The 23,652-nt window shown below is 50.9% G+C and overlaps 1 protein-coding gene across 1 annotated transcript; it reads left to right on the top strand.

Moving 5' to 3' along the window:
- The first annotated feature begins 1,496 nt into the window (after positions 1-1,496).
- Positions 1,497-16,391, top strand: FOXRED2 (FAD dependent oxidoreductase domain containing 2). Its single transcript, XM_070599854.1, has 9 exons — positions 1,497-1,631; positions 2,251-2,799; positions 4,461-4,712; positions 4,863-5,126; positions 6,029-6,195; positions 7,284-7,449; positions 8,766-9,007; positions 10,193-10,363; positions 13,138-16,391. Exons 2-9 carry the CDS (start codon positions 2,252-2,254, stop codon positions 13,395-13,397), a joined length of 2,070 nt encoding a protein of 689 aa, XP_070455955.1. The 5' UTR covers positions 1,497-1,631; position 2,251; the 3' UTR covers positions 13,398-16,391.
- The last annotated feature ends 7,261 nt before the right edge of the window (positions 16,392-23,652 follow it).

Raw genomic sequence — 23,652 nt, 5'->3', positions numbered from 1 at the left:
GGCTCCTTCTCTGAGAACATTTCGCACCAACTTCCACACGCTTCATTTCTTTGATCTAGCTCCCACTTTTATCTGTCCTGCTCAGGGCCATCAAGTTGATTGCTGGAAACAATCCTGCACTCAAAAACCTTCACTAGCATCCTGCCTACAATCCACGCTCAGCCGTCTCAAGGCCCTGCCAAACCTTCTCAGCCCTGTCTAATTTCCTGCTGCTCACCAAGTAAGACCAGCAGCTATTTTAGGGGCTTAATTATCTGCCAGCGCCCATTCTCATAATCTTCACAACCACTAGGTAGACCTCCCAGCTTTACTTTTGCTTAGGTGTTTTGCATAGTCTTGTCTGGTTTCACTGTTCATTAAACCAGTGCTTACTGAGGGCATCCTGTATGCCAGACGCTGGAGAAAGTGCTGAGGTCACTCGTGTGAGTAAGATTTCTACTCTGATGGAACTCTGCTGATGCTGATACAGGCTATGAAGAAAACAGATAGATGGCATTACTTAGTGGGTACTCTGAGAGCTCAGGGAAGGTTTTTCTAGAGAGGTCTCCGCAGTGATTTTTAATGAAAAGAAGCTCCAGGCATGCAAAGCTGGCATAGAGTTTCCACACTAGGTAGGGCTGCCTTCCCATGCGAACACTCAGCCCCAGCTCACTGGACTACTTACTGCCCCTGGAAGGTTCCTGTACTTCCCTCATAAGTGCATATATTCTGCCCATGTACACTTCGTGCGGGGTCCACAGTCTGTCTCTGGGATGCCAGCCTCGGTCATCCAGTTCACTTGAATGGCAGTTCAGGATCACCCTCCTGCCACTCCGTGTCCCCTCCGTTTCAGCCACACCATTGCTGCGCATTAGCAATGGATTTATGTTTGTGTCTTTACACTGGCCTATCATAGGCCACTTTGTTTACAATATTACCAAGCACACAAAACATGATTCATGAATGAATAAAAAATGTTTGGAAAGACCTCATAATTTGGAGTGAAAATGCGGGGTTTTAATTCCAGGCTCCACTTGCCCGTGTTATCTTAAACAAATCACCCCTAAACTCCATTTAGCCAGTGGCTACCGAACGTTGGAAACAAACTCGTTGCCTACCTCTCCTGGTTGGTGGAAGATCAAGTCAGTTATGTATATTAATTAGTAAGCAATACACTGAACCACTGGAGCAAACGCTTGTTCTCGCTGGTTTACCTGTCCTGTCTTCACCAACCTGGTTTCCAGTCCCCAAAAACCTGGGTAGCCAACAAGCCTTTGGCTCCATTAATGGTGAAGTGTAAAGCCGGGATTATCTCCAAAGATCATCTGCTCCCGTGCCTCACTGACACGTGGAGAAGCACAGCTTTAAAACCAAAGCCCCGCGCCCCACAACGGTCCCGGCCTCGGCCCCGGCCCCGCCACCAGCCGCCGGCGCGCGCCTGCCGCTGGGGCGGACTCGGCACGTGGCGCTCTCCCGCGCCCGGGCGCCCACAGCCCGCCCAGCCGTCCCGGCATGCCGCGCGCCGCACACGTGACCCCGCCCCCTGCCATTGGCCGGACGGGAGGGGCGGGCCGCCGCTGTGGCGCGAGCCGGCCGAGCGCGGCCTCACTCGGCTTCACTCGGCTGCGGGCTGCCTCCGGAGCTGCTGGGAGGTTCGGGCTCCGTGCGGGGGGGCGGGCCGGCGGGCCGGGGGGCGGGCGCTGCGGCCGTGGGCGCCGCGCACGCGCTGGGAGCAGCCTCGGAGAGCGCGCACCGGCGGGGGGCGGCCCCGCGCGTCGCGGCAGATGTGCTGGGGCATCCCTGTCACGTGACCGCAGAGGCCAGCGCCCAGGCGCCTACCTGGCGGGGGGCGGAGCCCGTGCAAGCCACACCTCCTCCAGGCTAGGGCGGGGGGTGGGGGGGCGTGACCAAAGAGACGGCCCCTCGAGGGTGTAGGCAGGGCGTTGGAGAGGTGTTAGGGGAAAATTGGGGGAGTGCCCACCCTCTTACTACCATGGTAAATAGAAGGGGCCTGGCGCCCGTGGGAACCGAGGCCCTGAGGAGATGGAGGGGTTCAGGATTCCTGGGGGGAGCCCCAGATCCGAGCTTGAAACGATGGAGTCGGGGCCAATGAGCCGAGAGGGCTTTGGGTCCTGGTCCTGGCTTTGCCCCAAATAGCAGTGAGCGCTCAAGCAAGCCCCTGCCTCTTTCTGGGCCCCGTTCGTCACGCATCCCCCCGGGCGTCGAGGGGCCCTCCGTGGTCCGAGCCCTCACCCCTGTGGTCTGCCGCAGGATGGGCCTCTCCGCCGCAGCCCCGCTGTGGGGCCCCCCGGGGCTGCTCCTGACCATCGCCCTGCACCCGGCTCTCTCCCTGCGCCCCGCCAAGGCCTCGGCGCCGCCGCACCGGGACTACTGCGTCCTGGGCGCCGGGCCCGCGGGCCTGCAGATGGCCTACTTCCTGCAGCGGGCCGGGAGGGACTACGCGGTGTTCGAACGCGCCCCGGAGCCCGGCAGCTTCTTCACGCGCTACCCCCGGCACCGCAAGCTCATCAGCATCAACAAGCGGTACACGGGCAAGGTCAACGCCGAGTTCAACCTCCGCCACGACTGGAACTCTCTGCTCAGCCACGACCCGCGGCTGCTCTTCAGACACTACTCCCGCGCCTACTTCCCCGACGCCGGGGACATGGTGCGCTACCTGCGCGACTTCGCAGACAGGCTGCGGCTCCACGTGCTGTACAACACAACCATTGCCCACGTCACTCTGGACAAGGATCCGCGGGCCTGGAATGGCCATTACTTCATCCTGACCGACCAGAAAGGCCAGGCATACCGGTGCAGGTAAGGGACCGGGTCGCAGAGAGGAACTGACACCCATGGTTGGCTGGTAGGTGTGGGAGGAATGGGAGAATAGGGGCATTTCTGCCACTCCCTGCTCCTACTGAAATTCACTGCTAAGAGGTTCAGCTCAGCCATCATTTGCCAAATATGTTGTGAAAAACAAATTGTGATCTAATATGTTTGGAAAATACTAACCAATTCTTTCCTCCATAATTTGTCTTTAATATCTGCAAATTCACAGCGACACTCCACCATTGAGTTTTCAGCACTGTCTAAGCTTATGTACCCACAAAACCCTTTTCACGGGGTATCTCCTAAACTAGTGTTCCCCAAAATACTTTCTGGGAAGTGCTGGGTCAAATGTCCAGCATTCGACGGGCTCAGCAGGATGTCAGAACTGAACAGGCATGGAGGCCCAGCAGACACTGCCTCCAGCATTCAGTTTTAGCTTGCTTTGGCTTGGGAGAAAGTTTAATATCCTGTAGACAAGCCAAACTCAGACTCACATGCTCAGCAGCATTCATTCAAGCCTCACAAGGACCCCGTGGGGGAGGCTCCCTGATCCCCATTTTACGGATGAAGAATTGAGACCCAGAGCGGTTGAGGAACTGGTGCTGTCATGGTAGAGGTGCAATCTGAACTCATCTTCCTGCCCCAAAGCCTGTGTTCTTTCCGCAGCACTGGTCCGCCTCTCCCTTCGGGGCCATGAGCCTAGCACCTGGCTCCAGGCAGGTGTTCACGCAGCGTTCATCTTCTCATGCCCTTTGCCAGAGGCCCAGTCTTGCTCCTGGCTTGTTACAGCCCAGGGAAAGAGGGTTGTGCCCATTTGGACCCCCGCATTTTAGGGAGCCATGCTCAGCATGGGGGGGGTCAGATATGAGCAGAGTGGACAAAGGTCAGAAAACAGGGAGCACTAGGGGCTGCACGTGCCCCTCCTCCAGGCCACCCGGTTCTGGTTTTGAAACCAGCCTGTGATCAAACCATTCTGCAGGCCGGCAGGGCCCAGCTCCCCGGCTGCCCACCACTGCAATCCCCACCGAGATGGAGAGCGGGACTTTGGAGTCGGGCTGCTCCGTGGTCAGATGCTGGCTCTGCCGTCCTAGAGCTTCGGAGGCCGTGGGCCCGCAAGGCCTGTGTCTCACCTGGAAAGCAGGCTCGGGGTTGCTCTGAGCAGGAGGGAGATGCATCGAACACTTAGTACCAGGCCTGGTACAGAAGTACTGCCCTGCGGATGCTGCATCTGCCAGCCACGTCAGAGAGGGGAAGCGGAACACCCAGTTTCATTTTCATCACTGGGGGTGACACTTGGTCTGACTGCTGTGTTCAGAATTAGGGGAATTATTCCATTTCTCGTGGTGTCTCCCTCTCCTCAGAGAGTAAAATTCATCCTCATGTCTAGGATACTCCCAGGAAGGCGTAAAGAAAACTATACCCACTGGAGCGAGCTCAGCCAGGGGCTCGGCCAGGTCTCTCCAAGACACTGGGGTAGGTCAGGGGACGGATGAACGAAGGAAGGAAGGAAGGAAGATCCTGTTTTCTTTTAGGAGCCAGCAGTCTGGGTGAGGCAGGCAAGCCAGGCGGGCAGGTCCAAAGAATGATATTCCCCCAGTGGTCTTAGAGCTCGGAGCCTAAGCCATCTTCCCTCTGTCCCCCACCTGCAGTGTCCTTCTTGTAGCCACCGGGTTGTCAGTCCCCAACCAAGTCGACTTCCCTGGCTCCGAATATGCGGAGGGTTACGAGTCTGTGTCCGTGGACCCCATGGACTTTGTGGGTCAGAATGTGCTGATCCTGGGCCGTGGGAACTCGGCCTTTGAGACAGCAGAGAACATCTTTGACGTCACCAACTTTATCCACATGCTGAGCCGCTCCCGGGTCCGGCTCTCCTGGGCCACTCACTACGTTGGAGACCTCAGGTATGCTACACAGCTGCTTGTGTGTTCTGTACTACCAGCCCCCTCGAAAGCCTTTCCCGACCCCCACTGGACCAGCCATCCCTTCGTCCGAGTCTCCTTGCACCCTGTACAGACTCCTTTCTCTCCCCTGGCATTTCCCTTGGCCCCCAGGGCCATCAACAACGGCCTGCTGGACACCTATCAACTGAAGTCCCTGGACGGGTTGCTCGAGTCCGACCTGACCAATCTGGCCCTCGTGAAGGACCGTGAGGGCAGGTTCCACGTCACCCTGAAATATCTCCTGGAGGAAACCAACCAGACTGCCGACGCCATCACCCTCCCCCAGGATGACAATGACAACTTCGCCATGCGCGATGCCTACGACCGGGTCATCCGCTGCCTGGGCTGGAACTTCGACTTCTCCATTTTCAACAAGTGAGTCCCAACGCGGGAGGAACTGGGTCCCTTAGCAAACCCCTTCTGACGCCTCCCTGGGGGAACAGAGTCGCCGGTCCAGCAGGGCCAGCGACAGGGCTTTCTGCACTGCCCCCTCAGAACAGGTGTGGCTGCTGCCTGGTTTCCCACCCAGGACATGAGCTCTCTGTCCGCTGGGGGCCCCAAGTGGCCCTGTGGCCCTCCGTCCTAGAGGAGCAGCAGCGGCAGGTCCCCTCTGCATGGCGGTCCTGCAGCACAGATGGGAGAGCGAGCTCAGACGGCATAAGGAGGTGCATTTGCTGAAGGGCAGTGTAGCATAGTGGCTAAGAGTATGGGCTCCGGGTGAGTGACTTCACCACACTACACCCCAGTTCCTTCATCACTAAAGTGGGGATCAGAGTTTCTTTCTCATAGGGCTGTCGTGAAGACTGTATCGGAACGTGCTTGGCAGATACTATATGCTCAATAAAACGTTAGCTGCTCAAATTATTTACACTTGTACTTTGAGAACTGCTTTGTGGATCCTCGTCTTTAGACTTGCGGCCCCAGTAGAGAATCCCTCCAGCCTCTCGCTTTCCTTCTGGCCAAGGCACGGGCAGACAAAGAGAAACTGGAGGCCCGTCCCGGCCCCTCCTTTCCCATCAGGTCCGACAGAGCTCAGTCTTAGCCCAGAGCCCAGCCTCGAGGCAGGCTTGAATCCTGGCTCTGTCCCTGGCCCACCACATCTTCCACCTGAGCCTCAGTTCCTCCATCTGTTAGATGGAGATGATCACCCCGCCTCCCAGGGCCGTGGGCGTGGTTTAAATGCGAAAAGGGCTATAAGCACTTAACCCAGTGCCAGGCCTGTAATCAGTGTTTCATACACAGCAGCAATTTGTATTAACAACCCTTTCCACTCATAGGTCCCTCAGACTCTCTTCTGGGGGTGAGTTCAGCAAGAAGTACCCGCTGGTCAAAGCCAGCTATGAGTCCAAAGGAAGCCGGGGTCTCTTTGTCCTGGGCACCGCCAGCCACTCTGTGGATTACCGCAAATCTGCTGGGGGCTTCATCCATGGATTCCGGTACACAGGTGAGCCCGGCCGAGAGGGCCACTGAGCCCCAGACAGAGCAAGCACCCAGAGCCTGTAAACGCACTCCTGATTTCCAGCAGCATTAAAGGGAATTGCTTATCAGTAATCGATTGTCATAAATCCTTGTCTGGGCCAGATGGCAACAGGTTTTCACGGTCTGAGGATATATCTAGAAAAGTATCAGATAAGGTGTAAAAGGACGCACACCTCGGGGTGGCGGGTTCTATGCTTCAGTCCTGTGTGAGTGAAGCACCATGCGTTGGCAAGAACTCGGAGCTTGCGCAGTGCTAACCTGAGGTCCTCCCCAGTGGGCGGCTTAGAGGGGAGGCTTCACAACCCCTGCAAGCCTCTGTGGGACGTCCCTGACATCAGAGATGTAGACGAGGTGAACTCTCCACCCTCGGGGGGCGTGGTGAGGACTAAAGAAAACAGTACCCGGGGACCGCGCAGCTGGGAAGCATCACACACATGTACACACACACACACACACACATACATACACAGACTCCTTGGGTACGAACAAATTTCAATAAAAGTTGCAATTGGATTATATCAGTTCTTTTTTCAAAACGCTAGCTACTGAGCTTATAAATTTCCTGCACTCTGGGTAGCTCATTGGGTTGTTGGATGGGTGCTTGACTGCAGTCACAGGGAGTCTGATAGACACAGGACTGTGAGAAGCGGCGAGGTTTCAGCGGAAGGCTCTGTATCTGGTTTTGCCATCCCACACGTGGGGTGATAGCGGTGGGACTTCCGTATGCAGATGGCCCAAAGCAGGGGTGGGCCAACTGGCCTGGGGACCAAACCCAGCCCCACCCATTCATTTAGCCATCCTCTATGGCTGCCTTCACACCAGAGGCAGAACTGAGTGGTGCGACAGAGACTGTGTGGTCTGCAAAGCCAAAAATATTGCCCATCTGGCCCTTTAAAGAAAATATTTGCTGACCCTGCTCTAAAGGCATCTTGGAGCCAAGCATCCAGGTGTGTGTTGAGTTCAGAGAAGTTGATGAGGACTGGACATCCCTCCTGGTGATGGAAGGTAAGATCTTCAGTGCGGCGTGCTGTGTCTTCCCTCTGCCCGTTTCAGTGCGCGCTGTTCACCGGCTACTGGAGCATCGCCACCACGGTGTCCCCTGGCCCTCCACTGAGCACCCTATCACACAGCTGACCAGCTCCATCGTCCGGCGTGTGAACGAGGCTTCTGGGCTCTACCAGATGTTTACTGTGCTGGCCGATGTCGTCCTGCTGAAGGAGTGAGTAGCCCCTGCCCCCCGGCTCTCCCCTCCGCCCTGCCTCACCGCTCACCCTGCCAGAGCGCTTCCCTTCCTGTGCCAGGTGAGGAATAGCCCAGTGGTTCCTTGCTGAGGTGGAGCCTGCATGGGGCCGGGGTATCTATTCTGGGGAAAAGTCAGTGAAAGCAACACGACAAGCTCTACAAACAGACAGACAGACGTGGGTGTGAATCTGTACCTGTGTAACTTAGGGCAAGTTGCTTAGCCTCTCTGAGCCTTTCTCTCATCTGCAAAATAGAGGTAATAACACCTACCTGGCAAGACTGTGGGAAGGAAAGCATTTGGCACCACACAGATAAGTAGTAAACTGCAAGGAGGAGAGGTACCACCGTGTAGGTATAAGAGTGACCTCGGGCCAGGACCAGGTTGGCTCCTTCTCGATCAAGTGATAATCAGCAGATCACAGAGGACACTTCCTGAGAGGGAAATGGTGCAGAGCAGTGGGGAGAAGGGCTGGGGGGTAGGGAGGAGGGCCTCAAAGGACAAGTGGCCAGTGAGGAGCAGAGGAAGAACCCTCAGTCAGAGGGAACAGCCTGGTCCGAGCCAGGGGAGCAGCACCCCCTGCTCGAGGCATGCAGGAGATCCAGCAGTGCTCAGCTGTAAATCCTGTCAGGTCTACCTTCAGATTATGCCTAGAATCTGACCGCCTCTCACCAGCTCCGCCGCTGCCACCCCACTCCGGACCACCAGCGTCTCTCCCTGCACCAATGCAGCAGCCTCCCACCTTTGCCCCCGTGGTCTGCTGTCAACACGGTGGCAGGAGTAGTCCTTTTAAAACTTGAGTCGCACGGATTCATCTCTGCTCAGTACTCTCCAGGGGCCAGTCAGAGGAACCCCAGAGTTCCCATCCTGGCACACGCAAGCCCTCTTTGACCTGCCCCTGAGGACCCCCCGACCCCTTCTCTTGCCCCTCCCCCTCGACTCCCCTCCAGCCACACTGGCCTTCTTCCTGTCCTTTGCGGACACCGAGGCATTCACTCCCTCCTGGGGCTTTTCCATTACGTTCTCGCAGCTGGCTCACCCTTTCCCCGGGTAGCCGTTTCAGGTTGTGCCAGGTTTTCTGCAGTCTACCCCGTGTGTAAGTCAGGCCTCAGCTGTCACGTGATATGAAAGCGCGCTGCATGGGGCTGCTCAGAGTCTGCACGCTGTTTGATTGTCACTTGGTTGGAGGGAAACACACACACGTGCACGCGCACACACAGGCACACGCTTGTCAGCTCTGCCGAAGCAGAGGGTCTGGCGTTGCCCCCACCTGCACACATGGCCGTTATCCCCAGGGGTGCCACAGCGTTTGAGTACCTGGAGGAGTTCCCCATGCAGATGCTGGCCCAGCTGGAGACGATCACGGGACGGAGCGCCAAGCACGGGCTCTTCGTCATCAACATGGAATATGGCCGAAATTTCTCTGGACCCGACAAGGATGTCTTCTTCTATGACCGGTCTGTGGGGCACATAGAAGACGCCTGGCAGTCTAACTTCCTCCACCCCGTCATCTACTACTACAGGCACCTCCCCACCGGTGAGCTGGCTCCCTGCCGTCCCCCGCGCATGTGCTTTCTTGAGGTGGGCTCTCCCCGGACCCCACTGTCTGTCGAGTTGTCACTGTTAACCCCTCATGCAGCACTCTCAGCTGACGGACAAGGACCCCTGGGGGATCTGCCCAGAGACCAAATGGGGCAGGAGGTCCAAGAATGATAAATGGTATTTTCAGATTCTGGTGCATACGGTGACCCAGGCAGGCCACACAGGGAGCGTTGTAATCTCCTCCTCCAGGCACCATGTAGTAAGAGGGCCACTGTCATGCTGTAGCGTCTCCAAAGGAGGCTGACCATGGAGCGGGGAGGGAGGACCTGGAGACTGACTGTTAGAAGGAACTGGAACTGGTTAACCCAGGAGCGTGACAGTAAAGAGTACAGAAAAGCTGGACAGGGCTCCCAGCTGTCCTTTCCTCACTGTGTGACCCTGGACCATTACCTAACCTCTAGCCTCAGCTTCCTCATCTGTAAAATGGGGATAACAACAGTGCCTTCCTTGTAGGATTGTAGGAGCATAAATGAGATAACACAGGATGCCAGCACGGGGCCTGGCACAGAATAGCTACCGCAGAGGAACTGCCTGGAGAGCATGACTCCTGCTGCAGAATTTGCAGGGCTGTCACTGGGACGAGGAGGATCTAGAAAAAGGCAGAGGTGCTGTCAACAGGAGTGACAGGAATGCAGGTTTATATTCAACATAAGGAGCAACTAATAGGGAAAGCTGCCCAACAGTGGGATGGGTTGCCCCTGGAGCCGAGTTCCCCAGTACAGGGATGGTCAAGCCATGGCTTGTGACGGGGATGCCACAAAGGCAGTCCACACCAGGTGGGAAGCTGAATACATGAGTTCTAAGACCCCTTTCGATGCAGGAAGTCTCTCCACAGAAAGGCCACTGTTGAAGCAGCCAAAGTAGACATTGGTCCACATGAGTCTTAGAAAAATACCAGGTCCAAGTGATTAGTCTCAGTTCTGCCCTCTGATGCCACTAGGGACAAGTCTAGTCTAGTCTTTCCTCCTCATGCCAACCTTCCAGGCATTTGGAGATGGCTGTGGAACGAACTGACCGCGGCCCAGCGCAGGGGTGTATCAGGAAAGCCGAGCTGGAGGGAGGGAGGCATGTAGGATGTCGGGAGCCGTTGGGCTCTGACGTGGCTCGCTCCTCCCCACAGAGCAGGAGGTGAGGTTCCGCCCCGCAGACTGGCCCCTGCCTCGGCCCACAGCCATCCACCACATCGTGGAGGATTTCCTGACAGACTGGACGGCCCCAGTGGGGCACATTCTACCTCTGAGGCGCTTCCTGGAGAACTGCTTAGACACCGATTTGCGAAGCTTCTATGCAGGTAACTTAAGTTCCCAGAAGGACAAAGAGGTTGAAAAAAGACCAGATAGACCCACGCCCTGTGGGGTTTCAGGACTTGCATCTAGAATCCCAAACCCAAGCCTTCCATTTCCTACAATGTGGTAGACTAGCTATTCATAGAAACCCCTCCCAGGACAGCACACCTGACAACGCCGAATAAAATGTCTTTTTTAAAGAACTAGCAGGAAAATAAAAGAACTCTCCAGAGGCCAAATACTAAGAAAGGCACAAACCCATTGCTAGATGAGGAATACCTGCTGATGGTCAGTAGCCTAGAGCCTGGGTAACCTCCTGCACTTAAGTATGGGAAGGTGAGGCTGGAGCAGGTCGGGGGGGCGGGGGGGGGGAGGTGGGGCTGGAGCAGGTTGGGGGGAGGTGGGGCTGGAACAGGTTGTCGGGGGGAAGGTGGGACATCTGCTTAGAGACTTTCAAATACGCTTGGACTTCAGTGGGTAAAGTAGGAAGCAAAAAACACTCCCAAGAGAGAACTGGTGGAGATGCATGCTTTTTGGCTCCGGGTCAAGTGGGAAAATCTCCCCTGAGAATTTCCATCCACTAGGCCTCACTCATGTGAGTTTGGGGCCAAACTTCACACTGTCATGGTGGTGCAAAAATCATAGAAATAAATGCAAATCTTCTGTAAAGAAACATACTTTAAAACTAGGCCTTAAAGAATTCCCACAGATAAAAATTCCAACTAACATGAAGTCTGAAGCAAAAATCACTTAACACTCAAGGACACTAACCTCCATGAGGGAGTGTCAGCAGAAACAACAGACTGGATCAAACCAAAGAGCTGCGGGAATTGGAATGGTGAGGTAGAGGGTCTAATGTCTGTCTGAAATACATGTATCGAAAACATAATTGACTGGGCAATTTTGAGAAAGATCCAAATAAGACTTCTGGAAATGAAAAAATAAATTTGTAATTGGAAACTTAACATAAAGGTATAGTAGCACATTAGACAGAGATGAAGAGAGAATTGGTGAACTGGAAGATGCTTCTGACAGCCAAACTCAACAAGGAACTTGGGGAGAGAAGTCTAATGATGGAGAGAGAGAATTGATTGAAACAAGGCAGATTTTTATCTGTTTTTTTTAACCCGCTGAATGCCTGGGACACCCACTCTTCGCTTTTCAGCAAACATCTGTTGAACACCAGTTGATATCAGGCACTATTCATCTCGAATCAGGTTAGAGACAGTCCCTGGCCTACAGGTCAGAGAGGAAGGGTCCTTGTTTCATCCCCACGTGACATCCTCAGTCCACTTTGAAATAAAAATGCATATATTAAGGAGATGGCTTAAAACAATAGTTTAAGTTAATAGTCTAAACATACGTAGATGCTCAAACAGAGGTAATTCATAGAGCAGAGGTCAGCAACTTTGAAGTACCAGCACTCTGCAAACTCAAGCTTGACCATACGCTTACACACGAAATGACATCTTACAGGTCTAGAGACCTCAGCTGCAAGTCACTGCCTGTCTTGAAGGTTTCAGGAGTACAACAGTGATGCCCATGCCCGTTAGGGAGCATGCTGCCACCCTGAGTTGTGGCTCCCACCAGTACATCGTCACTGGCCCTCTAGCCTTCTGGCTCCTGCTCCCTAGATACTACTCAACAGGACAAGCCACTAAGCCTTGCTGCCTGGAGCTGGCAAGAGAAGAGTCCTTGTGGCAGAGGGCCAGCTGGCAGAGGGCGGGCTTTCCCTCCGCCCCCTTCACGGATATGCAGCTGCTAGTTCTGGCCCAGATTCTGCTGGGCTTCTCTGCCCCCCGGCCCCTGCAGAAGGGCTGATGTCATCAGAGGTGGTGCTTGCCAAAAGGCCACCTTGCTGCCCCCTCTGCTGTCCTGCCTCCGCATCTGCTGTCTTCCCTGCCAAGAGGATTGTCAAAGCCTTTTCTGCCAGGGGCGCTCCATGCAGTAAGTCAGAAAAAAAAGAGGGGAATAATGTGGTGCAGCACCTTACAGCCTCTTCACAGCATCCTTTGTAATATGCCCAGTTTTCCCCTGATACAAAGGACTCAAGACAGTTTTCTGACCCTCACTCTATCTTCCCATCCTGTCTCTAAATCCCTCAGAAGGCTGAGCCCATATCTGTTCCATCCTTTCTATTTTTTAAATCAAAGTTATTTATGTACTTGGCTAAAAGACTTTTTTCCCACTTCCATTTTCACTCCGCAGAAGGAACTGCTTTTAGCTCTTCCTGTTGTCTCTTCATATTTCTAAGTAATAAGTATCCACACTGTTTCCTGATCCATCAGATCTGACCTAGCACCCACTTTCTGCCGTGGCAGAGGTGAGGGTTTTCCACTTGTACCTTTGTATCCCAAACAGTGCTTTACACACAGTATTTGCAACACAGGTATTGTTGAGGGAATAAATCTCTGCAGGCAGCTCTGAGCTCAAAATGGGACTGACCACTGAGCTTCTGCCCCCACCCCCCCACTGCCACCCGCCCTGGGCCAGCTTCCAGACAGAAGGGCTGCTCCTGAGCGGCTGGCCCCTTGCAGAGCACCATGCTGGGCCTCAATCTCTGGGGGCTGAGTTGTTTCTGTGGTTCTTCCAAACCGTGAGGGCAGCCTCCTATTCTCGCAACCTTAGGGAGGGACGAGATCCATGGCTACTCCGGTCAGACATGAGATACCCAGAAAAATCAGCCCCCAGGCTCAAGGAATGGAGGCCCCCAGGGTGCCTCCCGCACCTCTGCCCACCCCTCAGCGTGGCTCGTTTGTCCCCTTTTGCTTTTGTGTAGAGTCCTGTTTCCTGTTCGCCCTAACGCGCCAGAAGCAGCCGCCCTTTTGCCAGCAGGGGTACCTGAGAATGCAGGGGCTTGTGGGCAACGAGCGCCTTCGTCAGCACGGAGTAGAGAGCGGGCTCCTGCGGGACTATGCCGCTGTGGGCAAGCACCGGAAGGACAGCACCCGGCAGCCTAGAGACCGTGAGCCAACAGGTCGCCCCCGGGCCCCAGAGCCTCCAGCCCAGGCCTTCAACCATGACAAGGAGGAACTCTGATGGCCAGGCCTCTCTCCCACCCACCCCCACAGTCAGCTCTCCTCTTTCTCCACAGCCCCAGGCTCCCACCGACGTATGATTGCCAAAGACCACTCAGATCATTGCAGGGACTGCACCAAAGCCACACAGAGGGCACGTATGGGCTGAAGGGCGGCCATGCGGTGGTCTCCTCCTGTCCTTTGCTCCGTGGGGGCGGAGGAGGCGGGGTCCAGAGAAGGGCCTCCTCTGCCAGGTGGGAGCTGCCTTCCACAGCTGGGCTTGTCTTCACTGAGCTGTCGCTGAGCACCAGGCTGGCCTCAGTTCTGTCCCCATCAAGTACCCAGTAGTTCGTTTTTCTTCTGGTCTGCTCCTCAGATGGGCCTGGATCTCACCCACCCGTGGAGCATTTCACAGGTGAAATCCATCCTCATCTTCATAAGGGTTTGGCAGACACTTCACAACAAAAGCTCTAATATCCTCGACTGTGGAGGACAGGTGGGCCTGTTGCCCCCAGATGAAGACACCAGCTCAGCGAGCTTAGGTGATTCCCAGGGTCCCAGCCAGGAGTCCCTGTCTGGGTAGCGCGAAAGCCTGTTCCACCTCGCCACACTGCCTCTTCCCGCCCCATCTGTTTCAGAACCCTGGGGGGCCAGCCTGGCTTGTCGTCATAGGTCCAGTGGGCTGTCATCAGGCAGAGGTCGGACAGCTCCCTGCAAAGGCATCTTGTCTAAGCAGGTTTCTCTGAGCAGCGGAACTCAGAGCCGCTCTCTCCCCGCCTGCGCTCCCTGGCTGTCTTCAGCCTCTGTGTTCTGCTCTTCCATCCTCCCCCAGCCCCCAGCACCCTGCACGCCGCCTTGCCTCTGGTCTGCCTGATCAAGTTTTGTAAAGCTGTCACCATGCTGTCTTTCAGTGGGGATTCTTTCGGAGGTGACTCCCCCCGCTGCTCTGCCCGCACAGCGCCCAGCTCAGCGCGCGTTCACAAATGCACTTGAATGAGAACGACGATCACTTTAGTTTCCAGTTCCTTAGCTCTTCTGGCTCTTCTTTGTTGTCCTTCCTCCCCAGAAACCTGCTGCCTTCTTACTCTGCCATCAGCATTTTGGTCCCATTTATGAGGAAGCCCTGGGAAAACATTTGTACATAAAACAATCATGAGGATTTTTCCCAGCCCGGGATCATAGGTTTCTCAGGGGCTCTTACTCGTCCTTCATGGATCCACTCAGAATTCAAGGGACATGGGTTTTCTGGATCCACAGCCCTTTTCTGGGAACATCTTCTTCGTCTCTTGGCGAGGTCCCGAACCCCTTACCCACCTCTCCCTCCAGGCATTTGCAGAGTTACCAGCAATGAAACTCCAGCAGCCTTAGCCTGTGGGGTAGGAAGTGTTTGTTTACCCCCTGACAATACTTGGCATAATTTGCACAGGGCTGAAAGTTCTAAATTAAGGGACTCTCCCCAACCCCGGGATGTCAAATTCACCATATTTCATAGAGTACAGGTAAACCAAAATTGGGTTTCATCAGTCCACTCTTCCTTTTCCAAGACCGTTTTAAAAATAAATCTTTTAATTAGGACTGTACCCATAATACCAAATCCTGCTACACACATCTCGCCTACCCAATTCCCAAAGGCTGGCTGAGCCGCTCGTTCCAGTAAAAGTTCGAGGTGCTGTAAAAAATAGTTTACTGACGCCTAAATGTGGCATCTGCTGCTTTTCCTGTCATCTGCCAAATTTTTAATTCCATCAAAATATCAGCCAGCCTTATTTGTGTTTAACGAGACATGATTCCATTCTTGCTCAGCTGACTAGAGATGTCTTCCTTGCTATTCTTTCTGTAAATCAATAGTTGGCTTCCAACAGAGAAGTATTTTCTTTTTTCCTGTGAAGATGGTTGCTGCCTTTGCTGGAGTCCTAGCTAGACCTTGCCCCTTCAAGCAATGCCCCGTCCCCCCGCCTTTTTTGGAAATCCTGGCCCCGAGTGCCTGTTACTTTACACGTCCTGGCTCCAGGGGTCCACTGCCTTCCTGCTGTGTCGTATGAATTCACGTTTTCTACTTCATCTTCTCAGTTCCTTCTTTCTCAACTCTGGACAGCCCATGAGCACATATGATCATTTCCAGCTGGACCAAGTTCCTCTTCTGGCCCAGGCCTGACTTCATTAATTCCTCCTTTTTTTAATATTATAACATTGCTGGTTCAAAGTAGGCAAATAGGTGAAATAATAGGAAGAAGTAGCCCTATTCTAAGTAAGAAGGAGGTGATTTTAAAAAGGAATCGCAAACCAGTGAACGAGATTGTGCAGGACCGTGCAATAAATAATGTTGAACCAACTGGTTAGTAATTTGAAGAAAATAAATCTCATTATAGACCCCTATTTCATACCATAATTCAAAATTAATTCCAGATGAATTTGTCAAAGTCATCTAGAAACTGGAGGTGAAGAGGGGATATTTTAATAAAAGAAAGGACTTGACAAGTTTAGAAGCAACCAGAGTAATTCACCAGAGGTAAAAGTTTAACGTTTCCAGGTATAACCATCTTGCCTGTACCTAAGTAATATGACTATTTGAAAGAAAATGGTAAAAAATAAAAAGCAAAATAGCATGGACAACAGCAGAATACAACGCACATAAATAAATATCTTTATTATATAAAGAACTTATTGAAATAAATGAGAAAAATGAAGAATAGTTAAGTAAACTACAGTATATTCACCCAATGGAATATTATCCAACTCTGAAAAACTGAGAAGTGGTGAAAGACCATGTAATACAAATATATGTGTAATAAAGTTAAGTGAAAAGAAGCAGGATATGAAATTGAAGTTGCAAATACTTGGAACTCTATAAAAATAGAAAACTATATGCAGGGAGAGCTATGGAAAGGAAATATCACAAAATGTCATCGGTGGATGTATTAAGTTTGGGGAGGTCTTTTTTCCCTTTTTCTTCTTCTGTCCAAATTTGTGGTTACACCCTATAGTGAAATAAAATACATCTACTTTTTAAAAATCACCTGTGTTTTTGGAATTTAAAATTGCTGAGGGCATGTGGAGCTGGGGAGCCCTTCCCAGAGGATTACTCTGCCCCTTGGTCTGGGTGGTGCCCATGGTATCGTCCCTCCTCCCCAGGCGGGGAGGCCCTGTGCCAAGTGGCCAGGGAGAAGACAAGCTCAGTCTGGAGAAGTGAGTTCTCAGTGGTGTGTACTCCTTTCCTAGAGTCTTTGAACTGGCTGGGCCCAGCACAACAGACGAGACCTCTGGGAGAATCTTCCCTCCCAAGCGACAGAAAATAAAAGATAAAAATCCTCATTTTTGTGGAGGCGTCATCTCCAACCCACTATAGAGCCCCAAATTCCTTTTACCTGGTAAAAGTGGGGGTGTACGTAGGGTCTGCCTGGAAATTGACTCACCAAGAATGAATTTGTCTGCTAAGCTAATCATCATTTCTGGTCATTTATTGAGTACCTACTGCATGCCCAGAACTGTGCTGTGGTGGTTTTAAAGTTCTGTCCCCAAATTCTTTGATACTTCTCCCCCAAAGAGGTGGAGCTCAATTCCCCTCCTGTTGGGTGGGGGCTGGACCTAGTGATTCACTTAAAGCAAATACTATACAGCAAAAGCAAGATGTCATGTTCAAGGTTAGGTTATAAAAGACTGCGGCCTTCATCTCCTAAGAGACTGGGCTTTTTCCCCCTCTCTCTGCAGTCCCTCACTCTGGGCGAGGCCATCTGTCATGCTGAAAGGACACCCAGTAGAAGGCCCATGCGTTAAGGAACTAAGACCTAGCAACAGCCATGTGAGGGAGCCTGGAAGCAGATCCCACCCCCGTCCAGCCTTCAGATGACTGCAGCCCTGGCCACCGTCCAGACACAGCCTCATGAGAGACCCCGAGCCAGAACCACCCACCTGAGAGCTCCCCAATTCCTGATCCACAGACACTTTGAGATAGTTTCCCGTTTTAAGCTGCTAAGTTTGGGGGGTTATTTGTTATACAGCAATAGATAACTAAATAGCTTACCTAGGTCAATTTCATTCTCACCGCAACCCTAAGTGGTAGACATCGCTATCCGCAATTTACGGACAAGGAATGTGAGGCTGAGACGATTAGACAGCAAGTCAGTGGTGTGGTTCTTGGAAAACCCACCTCCTTTGAGCCATCCTCTAAAAATTAAACCATTAAAGTAACCATCTCCTCATCACCGTCCCTATGAGTTTCCTTCATGTGAACATTGGGCGACAAGAAATTAACAGACCGAACCATGCTCAAACCTCGGAAAGTGTGTGGTTCCCACAAAAGGGCAGAGAAGTGCTGAACTGCTGATTACTCAAAAGGTACCCTTGAAAAGAGTACTAATCCTTTCCATCAAACCAGATGTCTGTGATACAGGCAGGGCGGGGTGACTCAGGATGAGAATGGAGAACCTCGGGGGTCTGGAGCATCAGCGCTCGCCAGGCTTCAGCCTCAGTTAGGATCCTCAGTTCTCTGACCAATGACAACATCATCCGCAAAAGCCCAATTGGATTCTTCCCCCAGAAAAGACACCACAGGCTGCATCATTTCACCACAGATGCTTATTTTTTAAATATGCTTTAAAAATGCTGACTGAGGAAAGGTTTTTGTCAGACTGCAGGCTTTAAAAAAGCATTTAATTCAATCTGGCATGGCAGACGGCATGTAAATCTGCTACAAAGTGAAGTTGATGGGCAAATATATGAGATGCTTTAGCCCAAGTATTTAATCCAAGCGCACCACACGACCAATCCGTCAACGCTGAAATAAAAAATAGCATGCAACAGATGAGTTTAAGCAGGAAGGAGGGACCCACAGAATGTCTCGCTGCTTTCTCAGTTCTGCATAAATAAGTGATTTGCCTACTCTTCTGGAGAAAACCTCAAGCTTCGTGAAAATTGCAAAATCTTTCCAAAGTCTGTCACCTGTTTTTTCATTCTCTTTGAGACGTTACCATCTCAGAGCAGTCGCTCAAGTCATCCCAAATAATAAAGTAATTAGATGCAGAAAAGTCCCACCAATAGAACAAAAAGGACAACACAGTATCTCAGAATGTCCTCAGCGTGTTATAATCTGTCATTGTGGTTTAAAAAGAAACTACAAAAATGTATGAGATGAGCCCCTTAACGCCAGCCATGTTTATGTTTTGAATAAGTCAGTCTATCAGGAAAAGACAGTGTCTGGAAGCCTCCCCTGGGAGGCACTGTGGTCAATTACAGATGGTCAAAATTCAATGACAACTCCTATGCAGATGTGAGGTCTCTGTCCCCTCCCCTTGAATCAGGTGGCTGCAGGGACGGTTTTGACCAAAAGAACATGGTGGCAGTGATGCCACGCCAATTTCTGGGTTCAGGCCCTAGGAGACTGGCGACTTCCACGACCTCCCTGGGAGCCCAGCCGTCATACTGTGAGGAAGCCCCAGAGGAGAGGAACTGAGGTGCCTGACTGAGCTTCCGGCTGACAGCCAGCACCAACCTGCAGCCACATGTGTGCGCCATCTTGGAAATGGATGGTCCAGGCCCAGTGACCCTCCCCAGCTGACCTCCCCACATGGAGCGGAGATGAGCAGTCACTGCCAAGCCCCACCCAAATTTCATATTTGTGAGCAAAACGATTGTTGTTCTCCTAAGCCACTAAGTTTTGGAGGTTTTTTTCACAGCAATAGATAAGAGGGATAGGCACCATGGGGCAAAATATAAAGGTGGCTTAGTGAAGGTAGACTCGTAAGAACAGGTATAATCTCCATATGAGCAATTGTTCATAAGCATATGTTTCCCACAACCATAGGGGATAAGAAATGACAGGTACCGCCAAAGCGACATCATTGTTTAAGCAATCAGAGTTTATTTGTGAGAGGAATAAAGTGGGGAAAAGAGGCAGAGACCTACAAATCAGAACTTACAACATCCACACCACAATCAGCCAGGGAAGTCCCAAAAGCTTTACGGCGGGCAGGAGTGCCAATTGTTCAGGTCTGGGGCAGAGTGTCCTCTCCTCAGTGAGACTCCCATTTGGTCTAGACTTGTGGATCCCTTTTATCCTAAGGTTATCTGGGTTCTAACTCGGGCTTTCAGACATTTGGATACTTTGAGTTATTTCTTCTTGTTTCCATGGATGGTATGTTTCTATAGTCCAGTCAGGTGCCCACTTGGGTGGCAAGAACAGACAAAGAACATGACACAGGACATGTTCTTATTAACTTCTGCCTTGGGGTCAGGGTTGAAGTGACCATCTTTGGCCCCGAGCCTAGACACATTCTTTCACGTAGGGCCCAGGTCCCAGTGTTTTCACCTAGGCAAAACTAAATGGGCCCAGCACAACGTTTATTGATCAGAGGACCTCCTTCAACATCAAAGACTTCCCAACTTTACCAGAAATCAATTGATCAAGAAGTTATGTGGCAAATGGAAAGATTATTGGACTTGAATAAAAGAGCCCTTAGTGCATGCATGTTCACGATTGGCATTCCTTCCTTTGGAGAACCCACTTCATGTCCACCTGACTCTCTGGGGGCCCCCACCACCGGGCAGACACATAACGCAGGCTGGCCAATCGGTGATTGAGCCAGAGTTGTACACGTGACCCAAACAGGACCAAGCAGAGTCTTCCTTATACTCGATACATGCCCAAAGCATGTCTTCTTGTGACTGTTAATAGCCATCTTTTGAACCACATGGAGAATGAAACCAACATGCTGAGGAAAACAAAACGACGGATGGAAGGCCCCACAGAGCTCTTCAACGTTATTGGAGCCCCGATCCCATCATGCCTAAACTAGCTGCACCCTTGAACATGCCAGGCACACATAGTAAGTCCCTTTTCATGAGCTGTCTGAGTTGGTTCTTGACACTTACCACAGAGTCCTGACTTACACAAACTGCAAGGAGGGACAGGGTGGGGACTTCTTGGGGACAGGGTGAAAGGGCTTCCATTCACACACCACCAAAACTGAAGCCTTCTCACTTCGTTCTTTTTTTCTCTCTCTCATTCAACAAACTTTCGCCGAGTGTCTGCTATACTCGGGCACAGGGCGAGGTCCTACCTCAATGCATGATGGAGCTCCATAATAGGTTAAAAGTAACAGTACATTGTCTGTGCTGGGCATGTGGAGGCTAGAATGGAGGAAAGAGAATCAGAACCCCTTTCCTCATGGAGCTGACAGTCCAGTAGAGAAGACAGAGTTTGGGCAAGCAGGAAGTCCTCAGGATGAAGAAAGGAGAGGCTGCTGAGCGGTCACATAAATGCCATGTCCTGGTCTACACTCCTCTATTCCCACTTGCGAGACTGTGATTATAATAAGAAATACATATTTGGTCTTCGTCTTCGTTTCTGGCACAGAGCTCCTAAAAACCCTGGAATTTCCTAAGTGACAAGAGAGATAAAGGTGTCTGTATTACGGGGAAAAAAAGTTTTCTTTTCTCCTGTGAAGCTCCTTTGCTCTCACACAGAACACTTCACTTCTGACACTTCTGGTCACCAAATGTGTGGAGGTTTTCCCCCACCAAGCAATTCTCCATGACACCAGCTGGTTGTCCTACAATTTAACTCAATTCTGACACTGTCTAGCCGGAGGTAGCATAAGATCCCACAGATTAAGGGCTCAGCCCCACAAGACGGTTCCCACCCACTTCAGACGCCAATCACAAGATCAGGTTTTCACCTGTGCTCCTGACCAATCGGCTATAAAGCAGAGGTTCTCATGACTTCTTAGGTCCCATTAATTTGCTACAGCAGCTCACAGAACTCAGGAAAATAGCTACTTATGTTGACCAGTTCATTAAAGGATATGATAAAGGATATAGATGAATGTCCAGATGAAGAGATGCATAGAACAAGGGATGTGGGAAGGGGTGCGGGGCATCCCTGCTCTCTCTGGGCACACCGCTCTCCCAGCATCCCCATGTGTCCCCAGCCCAGAAGATGAATGCATAGATGAATTCACTTGTATTTTCTTTTTTATCTACGTACAAGACATATATCTTACATTTTATCTAAATAAATCAGAAAGAGCTCTTTCAATAAGCAAAAGATAAAAATTATAAGTGATAAGAAAAACTGTATCATAGTGTAATAATTGACAGTTTTATTATTCTGAGGTCAATCAGAAAAAGAGAAACCACACAACATATTCCAAATGAGGAAATTTAGTAGAGAGAATTTGTTCTACAGGTATTGGAGGACTAAAAAGGCAAAGGAGAGAGACACTGAGATGACTCAGAGACAATAAATGCAAAACCAGCAGCACCCCAGGGTTGTGCTAAATGTTGGGAGGCTGGCGACCCAGACCCTGAGGAGGAGGCATTGCTCGGCTGTGCCAGTCCCTCTGAGGGGTACGATGAATCTGGTTCTGAGGTCTTGAAAAAGCTGAAGGCTGGAACCAATGGCTGCTGCCTGGGTGAGGAGCCATGGCTTGTGGACAGTGATAAGGATATGAAACAAACAGGAAGGAACAAGTCACCTCTCTCTCCTCCTGCCTACTAGACTCCCTCAAATGACCCTTAGTGGCAGAAACCAACAGAGCCAGCAGGCAAAGGCCAAGTGTAGTTGATAGATTTCTAGCCCTGTTATCACAAAGCAGAACATGGAAGAGTGGATCTGGAGCTGAGGAACCATAGCTGAATAATTTGCACAGCAGTGTTTTTATTTCTTAGTGATACATCAAATAATGGTGCAATTTATATTTGGTGGCCTCTTAGGTTCTATGAAATAAGATAGTTAAGCTCTTAAAGGCTGCCTTTATAAGGCCCAAAATACTAGTGACTTATACAAGATATAAGTTTACTTCTGTCCCATGAAACAGTCTGGGCATGAGCCATCCAGAGAGGGTGTGGTGGCTCCAGAGTGTCAGGGACTCAGATGCCAACCTTGTGGCTTCCCTGCACGCACACTAATGGCGAGCACCTCTAAGCACTTACGCTTCCACTTCTGATAACGGTGGCATATCCCATCTCAGACCAAATCCTCTCACAGGCAACAACTCTGGATAAAATACGTATATTTTTTAAATTACCTAAAGACACTGAAGAGCAACCAAAGTAGGCAGAAACTAGAAGAGAGCCGACACATTGAAGAAGGAAATGGCATTGGGTGATTTTCCCATTTCTTAAAGGTTTTCACCTGAGGACAGACCCCAGCCAGCACCACACAGGGCAGGTAAAATTCTAATAGGAACCCACAATCTTGCTGGTTCAAAGAACCAGAGGAAAGAGTTAAAGGACACAGCAGAGGTAGAAAGTGATGGTGGGAAAATCCTCAAACAGAAAGAGCCATGGAGAAGGAGCCCCAAATTCTGCATATAAACTCTGCACAAACCTCTGGCAGACCCCTGAACTACCCATATTGGGGTGGGCTACAAGCAGCTCAGCTAAGGCATAAAGAATGAACTAAGGTCAGTGGCTGCACACCACAAAGGAGATAGAACTTGGAGAGTGAATTTAGCCAAGTTAACTGCCCCCTAAAACAAACAAAAAAAAAATCAACATTCTTTGGTGAAAGATACAGAATCCAGAGTATTTGCAATGTATCAATGACAATATCCAGGATAAAATCCGAAAGTATTAGATGTATAACGAAATGGGAAAATATGACCCATACTCAAGAGAAAAAACAATTAATGAAGACTGACATAAAGTTGACCCAAATGCTGGATATATCAGACAAAGATCTCAGAGCAGCTATTATAAATATGCTCAAGGACATAAAGGAAAATATGCTCACAATAAGTAAATAAATAGAAAATCTCAATAGAGAAATAGAAACTATTAAAACGAACCAAATGGAAATTCTAGAACTGAAAAAAAGGTAATATCTGAAATTAAAAGTTCACTAGATGGGTTTAACACCATATTGGAGATGACAGAAAATCTTAATGAATTTAAAAATAGATCAGTAGAGGGGCTGGCCCCGTGGCTGAGTGGCTAAGTTCGCGTGCTCCGCTGCAGGTGGCCCAGTGTTTCGTTGGTTCGAATTCTGGGCGCGGACATGGCACTGTTCATCAAACCACACTGAGGCAGCGTCCCACATGCCACGACTAGAAGGGCCCACAACAAAGAATGTACAACTATGTACTGGGGGGGCTTTGGGGAGAAAAAAGGAAAAAATAAAAATCTTTAAAAAAATAAAATAAAAATAGGTCAATAGAAATCATGCAATCTGAAGAACACAGAGTAAAAGAACTGGGAAATCAGAAAGTCTCAGTGATCTGTGGGACAATATAGAAAGCTCTAATATATGTGTAATTGGAGTTTCAGAAGGAGAGAAAAGA

The sequence above is a fragment of the Equus przewalskii genome, chromosome 29 (genome assembly GCF_037783145.1).
Source record: "Equus przewalskii isolate Varuska chromosome 29, EquPr2, whole genome shotgun sequence".
Taxonomy (NCBI): Eukaryota; Metazoa; Chordata; class Mammalia; order Perissodactyla; family Equidae; genus Equus; species Equus przewalskii.
The sequence above is the reverse complement of the archived record's forward strand: the minus strand, read 5'-3'. Positions and strand labels throughout refer to the sequence as shown.